The sequence below is a fragment of the Amphiura filiformis genome, chromosome 9 (assembly GCF_039555335.1).
Source record: "Amphiura filiformis chromosome 9, Afil_fr2py, whole genome shotgun sequence".
Classification (NCBI taxonomy): Eukaryota; Metazoa; Echinodermata; class Ophiuroidea; order Amphilepidida; family Amphiuridae; genus Amphiura; species Amphiura filiformis.
In genome coordinates, this window is record NC_092636.1 from 32318356 (window position 1) to 32333267 (window position 14912).

Sequence of the window (14912 nt, forward strand, 5' to 3'; positions counted from 1 at the left end):
CCTGCCCACACAGACAACGAACCGTAGCGGTCACTAAGCAAAACAAAGGTTCGTTGTCTGTGTGGCAGGTCACATGGGAAAAAGTAAACACGGAACAAGGGCACACGCCACAAGGGAACAGCCTATGGATACGAGGCCCTATGGATACGAGGCCTTAGGAACACGTTCAAATATGCAAAATTTCCCGCTCGCTCACGCTAGCAAATATATGATAAGACAATTTAAGGTTTTAAATTTAGGTTCCCAAAAATCATGCATGTGTAAGGGGGGGGGCAAAGATTATTTAGCACATCGAAAGGTGGGGCAATTTCCCCAGGCAAAGGTTTTGGCACGTCGAAAGGGGGGGCTTCAGCAATGATGCGGCGCCGGGGGCAAAATTTTTGGAGACCATTTTGAGAATTCACCACCCCCGGGGTACACATAATTATTGCACCACCCCTTATTTGTTCGACAAACACCCCTCCCGGAACCCCTCCACAAATTCCCTGCCGAAGTCCATTTTAAAACTTTCTCATTTTGCTTCTTTTTTTCCCATTACTGCGACAGTATCCCTCTGAAAATGCAACCGTAAAATAACAATATCGCCCAACACTAAATTTGTCCAGACTCCAGAGAAAAAATTGCAGGGATGTAATTTCCGTATACATGGATGTAGTTTACTGGAAGTGAATTGGTTGCACTGTGGATGTTGTAATTCTACCGATTTTAGCCATAATATGCACATTCTAAAGCCTGGATTTATAAATATGTTGCATAGCCTAGACACCGATTCTAGTTATTAACAGGCGATTTATATTGAGCCGGAGGTCGAGGTATTTTTCTTCGTGAAATGGAGGCACTAAAATTGCATTAAATGGGTCTACGGTCTAGTGGAAAGCTTCTGTTGTTTTGTGTTGCATTCGCCTGTTTTTCACTGTTATTACTGCAGAGTCGAACAGGTAGGTATTCCATAGGCCATATGAGTTATGAAATAGTTTAATGTTACCATTAACATCAGGCTGCATGTTGTTTTATGCCATGATCATGATGATGTGGACGTGGATTGATCATTTGAATTTTGCATGTTTGATCATGATTCATGTTGAATGATACCATCATGCATCATACCTATATCTATATCTGGTTCCATACAGCAATACGCAGTATTGCTGTCTGGTAAGCAGGTACAATTGAGACGTCGTGAATTGAGGCGTCGGAGCCGGTCAAACACAGAGGACTAGCCTACCTCCCGTATCACTACTATCACTCAAACAAGCAAATCTCTTCACGAATTCACTCACCAGCTTGCGATCCTACATCATCAGTTGAAACAAACATCTAAGTTTCCAAAAACAACTTTGTCATTCCTCAAAACTACAAGTAACTTCATTAATAAAAAATTGAAATCATACTATTACCCGTTATTGAAAATTTTGTTCGATTTATGTGAACCAAAAGAACGCATACGAGTCGAGTTCAGTTTACCAAAATGGTAGCTCCTGCCTCCTGGTCACCTCAGATATGACGTCAGTATCAAGCTGCTTATTAAGCGGTGGATCGGATTGGTTGAAATCAACGCCACGTTTTTGACCTTACAGGGGTCAGAGATATGCATATTCATGTATGAAAACAGCGATGCGGATATAGTATCATCACCGAGAACTGAGAATTGCGACATTTTCGATGTTTGTACCGGGGAATTTCAGACACGGAGACTCCGCGGAGATTTCTGCAAATTCGTCCAAAGGTAACCAAAGGGTTGGGGATCGCATTTTTAACTATCACTAAATGTTTCGAATTGAGGTCGGCTAAAAAGTAGACAGTTTCGGGACTGTAATTGGTGTAGATGTCACATTTTGAACAGTGAGCGATAAGTGACCAATTTGATGCTCAGCACAAGTGACTATCTTTACTCAGGGTACCATCATACCATGACATGCCCGTCCATGATACATGATAATGATGGTCAGCGACAAAACATTAAAATATATGGTAGCTAAAAAGTAAAATAAAAGTTCCTCGATCCTGAGAGCTCAATCGGCATGCAATGACAGTTGCGTTAATCGTACAATGCCTACCACACACACACGCTTTGGGTAGTGCTGCATTTCCTGTGCGTGCACAATCGCTCGCGCTATCGTGTCATTCCACTATACACAATCAAACTTCTTACCAAGTTAAAATTATGCAAATTTCCTAGCACTGCCCCACGCACCCACTGCATGACATCACGTGCACAGAACTGACGAATCATGTGTGTAGGATCGGTGAAATTTTTGTAAAATTTGGCAAAAAACAGCTCGTGCATATTGTCCGTCTCCGTTGAAAAACTGCAACCTCCGCAGTGAAATCCATCATGACCACTTGAAATAAGCTTCCAGCCAAGTCAGAAAAAATATTCCATGTCCAACAAAAAATTATAACCAAAATTACAGAAATGAAATTTGAGTATCTTCAGTCATCGAAATTTTTACTCGTTTGAAGAAAGAAAAAAGTCATTTTCAAACGGCAATATTTTCCGAACGGAACCATTGATTTTCATTCTGTTTTCGCCATAGCCGAGCAGCCATCTTGACAAAATCACTGAATAATGCATGTCTGAGCCCAGTAAGGTCAAAAATTCATTCATAAAACCATGTCGGGTCAATTGCAACGATTCTGATCGGCCGAATAAGACCATGTGTTTGTGACGTGTTGGGTTCATGAATATAAATGAGCAGCCTGACACGGTAAATAAAGATAACGGGGATCACCAAAAGTCCGATGCTATGCACTTTGCATGCTTAGTGGTGCCTGGCGTGCTAACTGGCTCCTTTAATTCTAACTTCGTACAGCGTGAATGGGGGTAGTTCGTTCGTGCTATACATGGGAAATACAACCAATACAAGATACAACCGAACAGGCTTTTCCATACAGTGAACAATAAACAAGAAATGGAATCCAATGTTAACATATATCTGCACAAGCGACTGATAGCCTATCTTTAGACTTAGTATTGATGCTTTCAGGCTTTAAATGATAGCAAGAAATGGAAATCGCCCCAACAAAGGAAAGATTTTAATCGTGAAATTGATCGCCACATCTTATGGATTCACATTATCTTCCGGCGGAACTGTCAAACTGTCAATTACAACGTCTACTAGTGGACTGGTTTTTAAATCCACTCTCATCAAACTAATCAAAACTGTAAACTACAATTTTATCCAAAAAATCAACAGAAGAAATACTAAATATTGCTTAGTTTCAATGCTTACCGATCGAGTCGCCTTGAAGGTGTATTTCCGATCATTTTGCAACATGGTTGAAAAATATTTCCAAGACCGAGTATCGCCATTATGCATGGCCCGGTAACCTGGATAAAATTTAATGCAATCAATCGTCCAATCTTAGTTCACCTGAGTGATCACGTGGTTTGCCGAATGAAGCCGAATGAACGGTATCGGTGTCGGAACAAGGATTGTTACTTGTAAACAAATCGTTTACCGACACGTTTCAAGAAATTAAATTCACGATCTTTTGATAATTAGTTAGGGATCGTTTTATTTTAACCTCTGGCATGAGAGATTGAGAATGTGGGTTAAAGATAAGCCACTCTGTGTTCTCATTTTGCAACTAAAATAGGCTTCTCATAAAGCTTAAATTTGCGGGCCATTATGCTGGCCATCCATGTATTTGAAACATGGCGGATATACCAAGCACCCTCACTACATTCGGGTCTGTGAGGGTGCTAGACCAGGCATATCATTCCACTAGTCTAAACTTGCGACATTACGCAGTGCACACGGTACGTTCATACTACTTTGGCGAGAAGTTAATATTTCTATTCTCACTAGGAATATTTCGATTCCTATCAGGAATCTTGTTCACTCTGGTGTGGTGAGTGGTAGTGTTTAGACTAGATGTTATCGGCAAACTGTCTTTGTGACGGATTTTGATGACGTCACATGGGTTGCTTGCTGATTGATGATCTGATCGTAGACCATGATCTGAAAAAAAGGACCCTTCTCAGTGTTGACTGATGGAATTAATTGAATTCATTCTCACCACGTGACCACCTACTTTTACATATCTAAAGGCAAAATCTTCCAGCAAAAGAAAGGTATGGCAATGGGCAGTCCCTTAAGTCCCATAGCGATCAACCTGTTCATGGAATGGTTTGAGAATGAAGCCATAGCCACAGCACCTGACAACTGCAAACCCAGATCGGGAAGAGATACGTCGACGATGTCTTAGAAGTGATCAAGAAAGGAGAAGCGGAGAATCTGACTACACATTTGAACCAAGTTGATCCCACAAATAGCACACACCGACATCGCCTGGTTAATAATTACTTGGTACAGCAGAGACACTAAAATCAATACCCGGGAGGCCGTGATCGATACATGTGAATGTGCTATGCAGGGGTAGCATTAAGGCCCGAAAGTCTGGGGTTGTTTTCCTGTGTTTTTCACTCCCGAGCTTGCAGAAAATCCAAATACATGGGGTGAAAATTAAATCTCGTGGGGTGAAAAATATTTAGCAGTGTAGTCAGAGGTAGGAGTAAATTCCAAAAGTAGAGGGTCAGAGTTCACCCCCGAGCTTGCACATATTCCCAATATAGAGGGTGAAACAGGGGCGGATACAGGATTTCGAGAAAGGGGGGGCACACTCCTGAAAATAACAAATGTAAGAAATGGGCGCCAAGCGGCCATCCCGGAGGCTTCTTGCGCGAGAGGGGGTCTGAGGGGGATGTGCCCCCCCTCAGAAGTGAGAAACTTTTGGAAAATGAAGACCCAAGTGAAGCCATTTGGTGGACCATTTTGTCAACATTATTGTGTAAATTTTTAGTTTGAAAAGCCTAAAATTTGCAAAAAGACAGCCCAATTGAAGCCATTCGTGGACAAGTTATGACCTCTTTTGTAAAATTATTGCTTTATATGTACCCGTAACGTTGTGCGACATGGGGGGGGGGGTGTCTGAGGGGGATGCCCCCTCAGAAATGAGAAACATTTGCAAAATAAAAACCTAATTGAATCCATTTGGTGAACAATTTTGATACTACCTTATGGTGTAAAATTTGCGAAATGACAGGCCAATTGAAGCCACTTTTTTCACTGTTATTGTATGAATTCAGAGTGCTGGGTGTGAAATACAGAAGCGAAAACGGGCAGTTGTTTATATAGGCAGGGGGTGTCTGATGTTTCCCCTCCGAAATCTGGAAAAAGTTTTGCAAAATGAAGGTCCAATTGAAGCCATTTGGTGCATCTTATTTACACTATACATGCTATATGAGAGTATATCATTGCTTTTTTAAAACAAAACAGGGCCCGGACTCAATTTGTAAAATGTTACACTGACAGTTTAATAGGCCTAAGACTCGGAGATTCGCAATTTAAAGCATGCATGGATCGAAGTCAGCCTGGAGTCCGTATTGATTTTTCCCTAGAGAAGTCGTTTTCATAGGGCTTAGCTTTCGTACTCTAGGGAGTGCCATCTTCAGAGTGAAGATGGCACTTGCTAGAGTTCCGAAAGCTCAACCCTCTGAAAACGACTTCTCTAGGGAAAGATCAAACCTTGTGACAAAATGTGACGGGCCCCCTGCATCATCGACGGCCCAGCAGAAATCAACAAGTAGGCCTACTGCCTATCTGGCCTATATACTAGTATTATAGGGCCTACTTCTGATAGACCAGACTGTGAGCTACTGTGCGGTTTATTTGACATGGGCCTACTATAACTAATTACGTGCAATTTAACTTTTCCCCTTCTCCTATTTTCTTTTTTCCTTTTTTCCTCTTTCTCTTCTCTCTTTTCCTCATTTTTTTGGGAGGGGGAGGAAGGGGGCGCCGTCCCCCTGAATCCGCGCCTGGAGAGTGCCACCCCGGTGTATGATACTCACTACAGATTTATTAGGCTATAGGCCTGAAGATTTTCTTTCTTTCTTTTTACGTTGTTCCGTTTTCTTTTTTTCCTTTCTTTTCTTTTCCTCTTTTCTTTCCCTCCTTCCCTTCTCTTTCTTTTATTTTTTTATTTTTGGGATCCGCCAAAGGGGGGCACGGGCGGCTGTGCCCCCCTCTAAATCAGCATGGGGTGAAAAATTTGTATTTTTTAAATTTAGGGGGTCATTCACCCCCGATCGGGGGTTAACGCTACCCCTGGTGCTATGCACGATTTGATATTCAGATGATAGGCCTAAATCTTTAGATACCGGGGTAGAAAATGATGAATATCTCCCGTATTTTTTTTATTCTAAAGAAGCCATATTTTTTTGCTTGCACTTGAATATGTGTGTTGAAAGGATATGATAGTCATTAGCTTGCGTATTGCGAAAGACCCGTGCGTATTGAGCTCAAAAAGTGACAAAAATTCTTGTGGAGGCAGTCTAAAAGCAGATGACCTATGGCGTATACCATGCTCACTCACACCACTAGAGGTCAGTCACTGATAGGGGTAGCATTATTAAGGCCCGAAAGTCGAGGGTTGTTTTCCCTTGTTTTTCACTCCCGAGCTTGCAGAAAATCCAAATACATGGGGTGAAAATTAAATCTCGGGAGTGAAAAATATTTTGCAGTGTAGTCAGGGTAGTGTGATGTGCCCCGAGTAATTTGATTTAATTTAATTATTTAACTTTGTTTACAAGCTGAAAGTATTTCATGAGATGGGAAACCCCCTTGTACGTGCAAGACAATGGTGTGGAAAGTCATTTTGGTATTCCCCCAAATTATTGTAAACAAAGTCAGATCTATGTTTGGAACTTGGAAATCCCCAGGTCAGTATATTGCACCATAGTCAGAACCCCCCCCCCCCAGGAAGTGATGTAATGTGAAAGGTGAATGTGTATAATTAATATTGGGAAATCCCAAGATTGCAGCAATGTTGTGAAAATGTGATTGAAGTAATGGTTTATTAATAGATGATGGGTTTTTGCATGAGTACTGATATAAAAAGCTGGAGGCTTTTGTTGGGACTTTACAGAATGCCGTGGGAGATTTAGAAACTCCACATGTGTGTGATGGTCTTCGTGCTTCAAAAAAGAAGTACATTTTAACCAGGTTATATAGCCAATAATTTAGCTAATTTTAATACAGCAACGAAGAAGACAGCGAGCACACAAAAGTGCTCTTCCTCATCAAAGGATTAAAAGTTCTTCTGTCAAATTGCTGGAGTTTGCTGGGTTTGTGAAGGCCACGCATCTGTCAAAAAAAAACCAGCAGAGCTGTGTTAAAGAAACCTGTTCCCTGGAAAAAGAGTGATTGGTGAAAGAAACACCATTTTTGGAGAAAGCAGCTCAAGGAGATATATTTGTGGAGAAAGCAGCGCAAGGAGATATATTTGTGGAGATAGCAACGCAAAGGAGATTGGAGGAAGCATCATCATTTTATACGCAAGGATTTATAAATGCAAGTGTATGATGGAATTAAGCTGATTTTACGCAGAACAAGTGAATAAGGATATATTACATCAGTCGTCCAGAACATTGCAAGAACTCTAGAATCACCAACAAGAAGACCGCTGGTTAAGTACCGATATAATAAAACTGATTGTGTGATTTTATTGTAATTGTTGTTATATGTACCAAGCATACTCTATTTTCAATTAAAGACTTAGATTTGTTAGCTTAAAATCAAACAGTGTATTTGTGTTGTGCATTCGTATGAGTTCGGGTAAAAGGTGATTTTGGCCTTGAGTCAAGTACGACTCGTAACAGTAGGAGTAAGGTCCAAAAGTAGAGGGTTAGAGTTCACCCCCAGGCTTGCACATATTCCCAATATAAAGGGTGAAACATTTATATTTTTTAAATTTAAGGGGTCATTCACCCCCGATCAGGGGTTAATGCTACCCCTGGTCACCGGGCTATTGTCAGTAGCCTTAGTCAGATGTTCCTCTGCCCATTATGTGTCTCAAAACTATTAAACAGGTCGGAACAAAATGGCCAAGCGTGGCTGTGGATTCAACCTACCATGGCGATTTCTGCCATGAAGATATCAGGACGGTGACACTGTGTAGCATCAAATTTACATACGAGGAAGAATCAGACAATAGTATCCCTTTCCTGGACACTTTAATCACCAGGAAAGATGACGGGTCCCTTAAACTGTGCATTTACAGAAAACCAACGCACACGGATCAGTACTTGCAAATTCAATCGCACCATCCGTTACACCACAAGTTAGGTGTCGTAAGGACCCTCATCGACAGAAAAGATTCCATTGTTTCTGAAGAAATTATCGCCAGAAAGAAACGAGCCATATAGAACAGGCACTTAATCAATGTGGCTATCCTCAGTGGTCTATCAAGAAAGTTGTTGAGGAAACAGATCTTCCGAAACCAAAGAAACCCAAACCTAGCACCGGTCAAGAAAAGAGCAAATGCCTTGTAGTGGTACCGTACGTGGAAGGCTTATCAGAACGCATGTCCAGAATTTTCAAAAAGCACGGTTTTGCTACATCATTAAAACTACATTCCACCATGTATATATGAAATCCGTTGCAAGAGCTGCCCTTAAATCTATATAGGGGAAACAGGTCGCTTACTGTCTTAGGCTAAAAGAACACAAGACTGAATCAGAAAAAGCTAGTGAGAAAACATTCACAAGAGCGCAGAGGAAAGCATCAACTTCAGAAACATACAAGTCGGCCATAGCAAAGCACACTGCAACAAATAATCATGTGATTGGGTGGGAGGAGGCCAAAGTCATCGACCAAGAAGCAAACAAAACAACTTGTTGGCTCAAAGAGGCCATCTGGATTAGTAGTAGAGGCAACACCACCATGAACAAGGACGAGGGGGCATAAAGACTTGATCGGATCTATGATCAGATCATCAATCTGCATTTCGATGGCAGTTCCATAGAAAAGCTGCTATCATCATGAGACTAAGATCCAGAAACACCACCGAAATGCTGTTTTATTAGCTGAATCTTTTTGATGAAAATCAATCTTTGACAAGATGTAACTTTGCTACGGAAAGTGCTATGACAAAAAGGTTTTCAGTTTTGGCTTTCTTGACAGGACTTTAATTTGATATAAAATGATGCAGTTTGATGGCACATTTGAATTCACCTTTCATACATCTACATTGTACACCATTACCTATGAAACCACATTAATTGGGACCCAGCAGTGCTGCAGTCGTGCAACTTTTGCACTGCCATTGCCAACCAAATGCCGCACTGCGACTGCACTGTCACTCTGCATTTGCTGATGAGTGATGATGCCCAACCCCAAGCCAAGATTTGCAACTTGCTCACATGTGCAAGAACTGTACGGTACATGTCTATCTTTGAATTTGCACGATCGATATATAGTTCACAAGTTCTGCATTCGATGTTAGCTTAGAGTGAGAGTCCATCACATCGCTATAATTTTTCGGTCGATCAGCATTGACATTTTTTTGCAATGGATGTTATTTATTCTGTTAATTTTGATATTTTGATGAGTTAAAATTATGAATACCGGGATGGAATTCAAATGAGCTTATTTGCATTAATTTATTCAGTCTATAATTTCATTAAGCCACTCTAAAATTCACAGCTTATTATGCAATATAAACTGATAACTTGAATTTGGTATGGACGGAGATTGGATATGGTGACCTGATGCTGATCTATAGCTTTGTGTGATGTTATTTGCATATTTATGAATATTAATAAGCTTAGATGCATATTATTTGTATTTACAAACCTTTGTTTTAAAATATAAAGCACACTTTTTGTTAGTGTACTTTGCTGGGAAATAAGAAGCGCCGGACCAGGGGCTACTTTGTAAATAAAATAGCCCCTGGTTCACGGGGTTTTACAGGGAACCAGGGGCTATTTTCAATGAACCAGGGGCTATTCAATGGATGGGAAAATTTGTTGTGTACATTTTGATACCTCATTCACTCAACCTGGGAAATAAGAAGTGCCAGATCAGGTCATCAGGGGCTACTTTGTAAAAAATAAATAGCCCCTGGTTCACAGGTTTTTACAGGGAACCAAGGGCTATTTTCAATGAACCAGGGGCTAAATGGCCCCTTGCCCCCACTTATTTCCCAGCCAGAATTGACTTATTGTCAAGTTTTTTTTATGTGTTCCTGTAGGTGATGATCAAAGTGAAATAGTAGTGCACGGATACAGTCGTCGTTTGGAGGAACTACAGGCCCGTTTACAGAACACAGAACGGCAGAATGAAGCGAGGGCGGTAGAGCTCTTTCACCTTCAGCAACAGGTGGCGAAGGTTCAGGAGATGCAGAGGAATACTAGCGTTGAAATTGATACCTCAGCAAGTGAGTTAATTGCAAAATGCAAACTTTAATGCATTGTAATTTTAGTATTTCCATGTTGCTCCTCTTTTCTAACCATTGTGACAATGCTGAAAAGTGACATTAAATACTGAAAAACCAACAGATGTTTTGATACCCTTAATTGTTCTTATCATCATATACATGTATATACTTCCATGTACAAACAAATTAATCTCTAATGAGCAATTAGTAGGCGTATGGACAATGAACTTGACTAAAATTGTTCTATTTTTAGCATGCCAAATGATCTGTGTGAATGTGGTGTAAAGTCCAATTGTATGCTGTGATGCTATAAAAACTGAAATCTGAGCCAGGTTTTTACGAGCTCCTGAGGTGAAAATTCTCATTGTGCGGTGGAAATTTCGGTCTGCGATGGAGTTGGATTATGTTCAACTTTATAGCATCGCTCTGCTACAATGGCAGCAGTGCACGCTTGTGATTAGCTGAGGAAAATCAAGGTCGACAGAATGAGATGCAGACCCCACATGCTTTTAAAACATCGCTGCATCGCGCGATATATTAATTTCATCGTGTGATACTGCGATGCCTTATATTTTAAAATATAAAAAAAGCAACATATTATAAAGGCTGGGAAAACAAATTTGAAATGAGTGGCAATTCATTGTATTTCAGCAGTCTGCGTCATGTCTACAATGTACAGAATGCTTGTTTCATAGATAGTATGTTCGTCATCGTCTTTCAAGGTCATACACTGCTCAGGTCAAACTCAAAGGTCATTTGGGGTCAATGAATTGGATGAATTTTGCCAACTGATGCACATACATCATAACATGTATGTGACGTGATCAAGGGGAATGAGTTGCATGTCGGCAATTTTCTACTAGAGTTTTTTTACATCATTTTCTGGCAGTTTACGAATGCTACATTTTGATGCAAACCCCATCAAAATTGGACAACTTGTTACCGTACTGAGTTATGCGCAATTTATCAATGGCTGAAAACAATATAAAACAAAAGAATTTGAACACTGTTTTTATGCCTCCACGGAGGTATGTTTCCTAGTTGTCCGTTTGTCTGTCTGTCCGAGCTTGCGAGTGCAATTTCTCAGAACTGGTAAGGCGTACAGTGATGCAAGTTGGTGGAGGGATGGTCATTGGGGGTCTTCAAATTATATGAGGTTTTCGTCGCAAAATATGGTAATTAAGTACCTAATTTGCATAATTTATGCATAATAAGCAAAATACCTTGTGAACAGATTATCTGGAGATCCGTATGGATAATAATAATAACAATAATAATTGAAGGGGGAAACTATTCGAGGAAATATGGTATATATACTTGATGCTGTTTTAAAATTTCTCTTTCAGAGAACTTGATTGTGCATTGTCTTCATTGAATTAATTACTGTGCTCGTGTGCAAACAATCATGATAAAACAACACTGAGAATTTTAGGTTTAATAAATTCCATGTTCTGTCGTAAAGTTCAACCTTTTCTGGTACTACATCTCAAAATACATTGTTCATCTCAAAATACATTGTTCAGCTGGGGATGCTTGCAGGCTGATTTAATATAATGAAAACAAGAATTTATAACAAAGCAAGAAAGCTTCAAATGCAATCACCAGATACAGGCGTCATTAAAAAGCAGTTCAAAGATACGTGCCATGTTATACCTGTTGGCGTATTTTGTGCACAACCCACAGGTTGCATTACATACAGAATAAACAGGCCCATGGCTTGTGCGGGTACGGCGATACTGATGCCAGGGATCTCTGGCGTGTGCTACCTGAGATAAGGGTGATTGTGTCTATGCTTTGTAGGAAGTTGTAGGGTTTGGGTTTCATGGTAAGCTACCCATGATGGGTTTGTTGGGTATCAAGTGTACACTGATCTAGCATTCACTTCATTTCCTGTGAGCCATTATAGATCTACAAGTATTTGCTTGTACCAGATACTCATCATCATTTGTGACTCCTCGCCACAACTGAGCCCGGATGTAGCCAATCATCATTTTGAGATATTCAACCAAAATATTCTGCTTGAAATTAGCTTTAAAATGATGTATATCATGTCTATAGTACTTGACATTTAAGTAGTGAAAAATCAATAAAACAGTCAATAAATCCTTTCTTTCCTATTCTTTATTGTTAAGTTCGATGGAGCATATCTCAATAGTGGCACTGGCGACATCCGGGCTCAGTTGTGGCGAGGAGTCACATTTATGCATATTATCAGCACATGGCTGGTGTGTGTTGATGTTTGATAATAAACTAAGGGGTATACATGCAAAGGACCAACAAACATCCTATAAATTTATGATATCAAATTGGTTAATTTGTTTAAAATCTGAGGTTTTTGCAACGTTTACACATGTACCTACATACTTACACCTTTGATGGTTGGAGAGAGCTGGCAAAACCGCTCTTCCGTATGGCATTTTCCATATACTCGGTTAGTTTTGTAGAGTTCATTATCGAACCCCAACGATTTTAGCTTAAAGTATTAATATTAGGCCAAAAAAAAATATTGTTGTGTTACCATCAAGTGGGAAAATGGGAAATTTGGGTCGGACGGTCGGATTTTTTTTTTTTTTTTTTTAAACCTTCAGTTTTTAAAAATCCCCTCAAATATTAAATAATGCTTCTTCAATTAGGGGACAATTTTGACTTCTGGGTACCTGTTAGACATCAATTAAAGACTAGTCTGAGTATTAGTCTTTCAATAAAATATTAATTTTAAGTGAAAAACATTGAGTTTTTGAACAAATCTGTAAAAATCATCATTCCAAAAAAAAAAAAAAATTGCACCCCTGATTTTTCCGGATTTAGGGTCGGACGGTTGAGGGCAACACAACAATTTTTTTTTTGGCCTTATTAACATAGGTCTACTTGTTTGTGATATTTTAAGCGTTGTAAAATTTCAAAATAATCCCATTCAATTACACGGTTGACAACAGAAATGTTATGTACCAAATTTAGAGAATTTGTGGCATTCACCACCTGCCTTTAGAAATGGAAACAGCCAAATTTGTTGGGTTTGTAGGTCATTGGTCAACAGAGCATTTTGGACATAAACATGATAATTACAATTATGATTAGTTAAATCCCTCATGAATGTTAAGGGAGGCGATCGTTATTTATGGCAGGGGGAATGGGTAAATTTAGGGGGAACACGAAATTTTTTGTGGTCTTGAGGGGGAACCTGAAATTTTAGTTGAACCAGGAGGGGGATTGTTAAATTTTAAATGGAGAAAATTGGGAAAACAAGGGGGAACGGGAAACTTTAGAGCGAACACGAGGGGGAAACGCGAAATTTGTTGTCGATATTTTTGGCAAAACACCCATTCCCCCCCTGCCGTAAATAACGATCGGTCCCTAAATGGCCAATATCCAGTGGGGTTCTTTTCACTTTACCATGTTATTTCAGTTTAAAATGGACAGAAACCTTACCTGGCAGGTATCACTAATATTATTTCAGGAAAGGCTTTAAAGATTAAAATCATACATTATGGCTTTAAAATGCAAAATGCAGCATCTGCATCAGGGTAATTATAATGGACTGCATAACTTTGGAGCCAAATTGACACATCCCCCCATATTAATTACATTACGGTACAATTAAATTACGGTTGGAAATAGTTTTTGTCCCCAGCAGATGTGCGAAATTGCAATTTACTGTCACAAAGCTACTTTTTACAAATTTAAATTCATGTTATCAAAAAATGTCCAACGTGTGTGAGATTTCTCTTAATGTTGTTCATAAAAAGTAATTAAGGTACAATATATGTACCAGCTATTATACCACAGATCCTGGAATGCACACAATGATAATGATTGGTTCTGGAAGCCTTGTTGAACAGATTTGTATATTGTAATTTTTACCTTTTCTTTTTCATTTTCTTTCTCTACCGTTTCTTCTTTGAAGGCCTACATTGTATTTCTTTGTCAAATTGTTCATTTGTTTATTCTAGGTTATTTATTCATTTCAAAAATGAAAAAAAAAGAGCTAAAGAAAAATGTAAAATTTGATGCTTTCAAATATAAATTATGTAAATTATGATATCAAAAGGAGACAGTAGAGTATCTCTTGTGATATTGAGTAGCATTTAGCAAAATGTTGATCTTAATACAAAAAAATGGATACACTGACAACTGAATGAACTGATTTGGTTAAAGATGTACATATGTAGGCCCGGGGCACTCAACTTAAATTTTGGTAGGGGTGTGCGGCGCGGAGCGCCGAACTTTGGGAACTAAGAACTGATTTTCAGGCAAAATAGGGGCTTGAAGAATTGAAATTAGGGCCAAATTAAGGCTGTTGAGCTAAAAATTTCTAAATTATTTCCAAATTTGAGCTTAAAAAGCTACAATTGTCAGAGTTTGAGGCTCAACGAACGGGAGCAGATCCAAATGTGGGGCTTAAGGAACTGCTGGAGAGCCTGAAAAAGGGACCCTTGAGCGCCGCACATACCCGTACCACCTTAACATGTGAGTGCCCCCCCGGGATGTAGGCCTACATTTACGGTACTATGCAGTGTCATTGATGAGATGGGCATATATGTACAGATACATGCATGTATACCATTTGGATGATGATAGAGGTTCTGAATACCCTCCTTAACATATCTCTGTCCAATGCTGATACAATATTTTCATTATGAGAATTAAAGTCAAAAGAAAATAAACATCCAGGCATGTTTGGGGTGGAG

General features: G+C 39.6%; 1 protein-coding gene across 1 annotated transcript in view; it reads left to right on the forward strand.

Moving 5' to 3' along the window:
* The first annotated feature begins 620 nt into the window (after window positions 1–620).
* The window catches only part of LOC140160884 (alpha-1,3-mannosyl-glycoprotein 4-beta-N-acetylglucosaminyltransferase B-like), a 142415-nt gene continuing 128123 nt past the window's right edge, over window positions 621–14912 (forward strand). Inside the window, 2 exon segments of the mRNA XM_072184216.1 lie at window positions 621–938; window positions 10039–10224. Of these exon segments, the coding sequence (XP_072040317.1) occupies window positions 854–938; window positions 10039–10224 (271 nt within the window). The 5' untranslated portion in view covers window positions 621–853.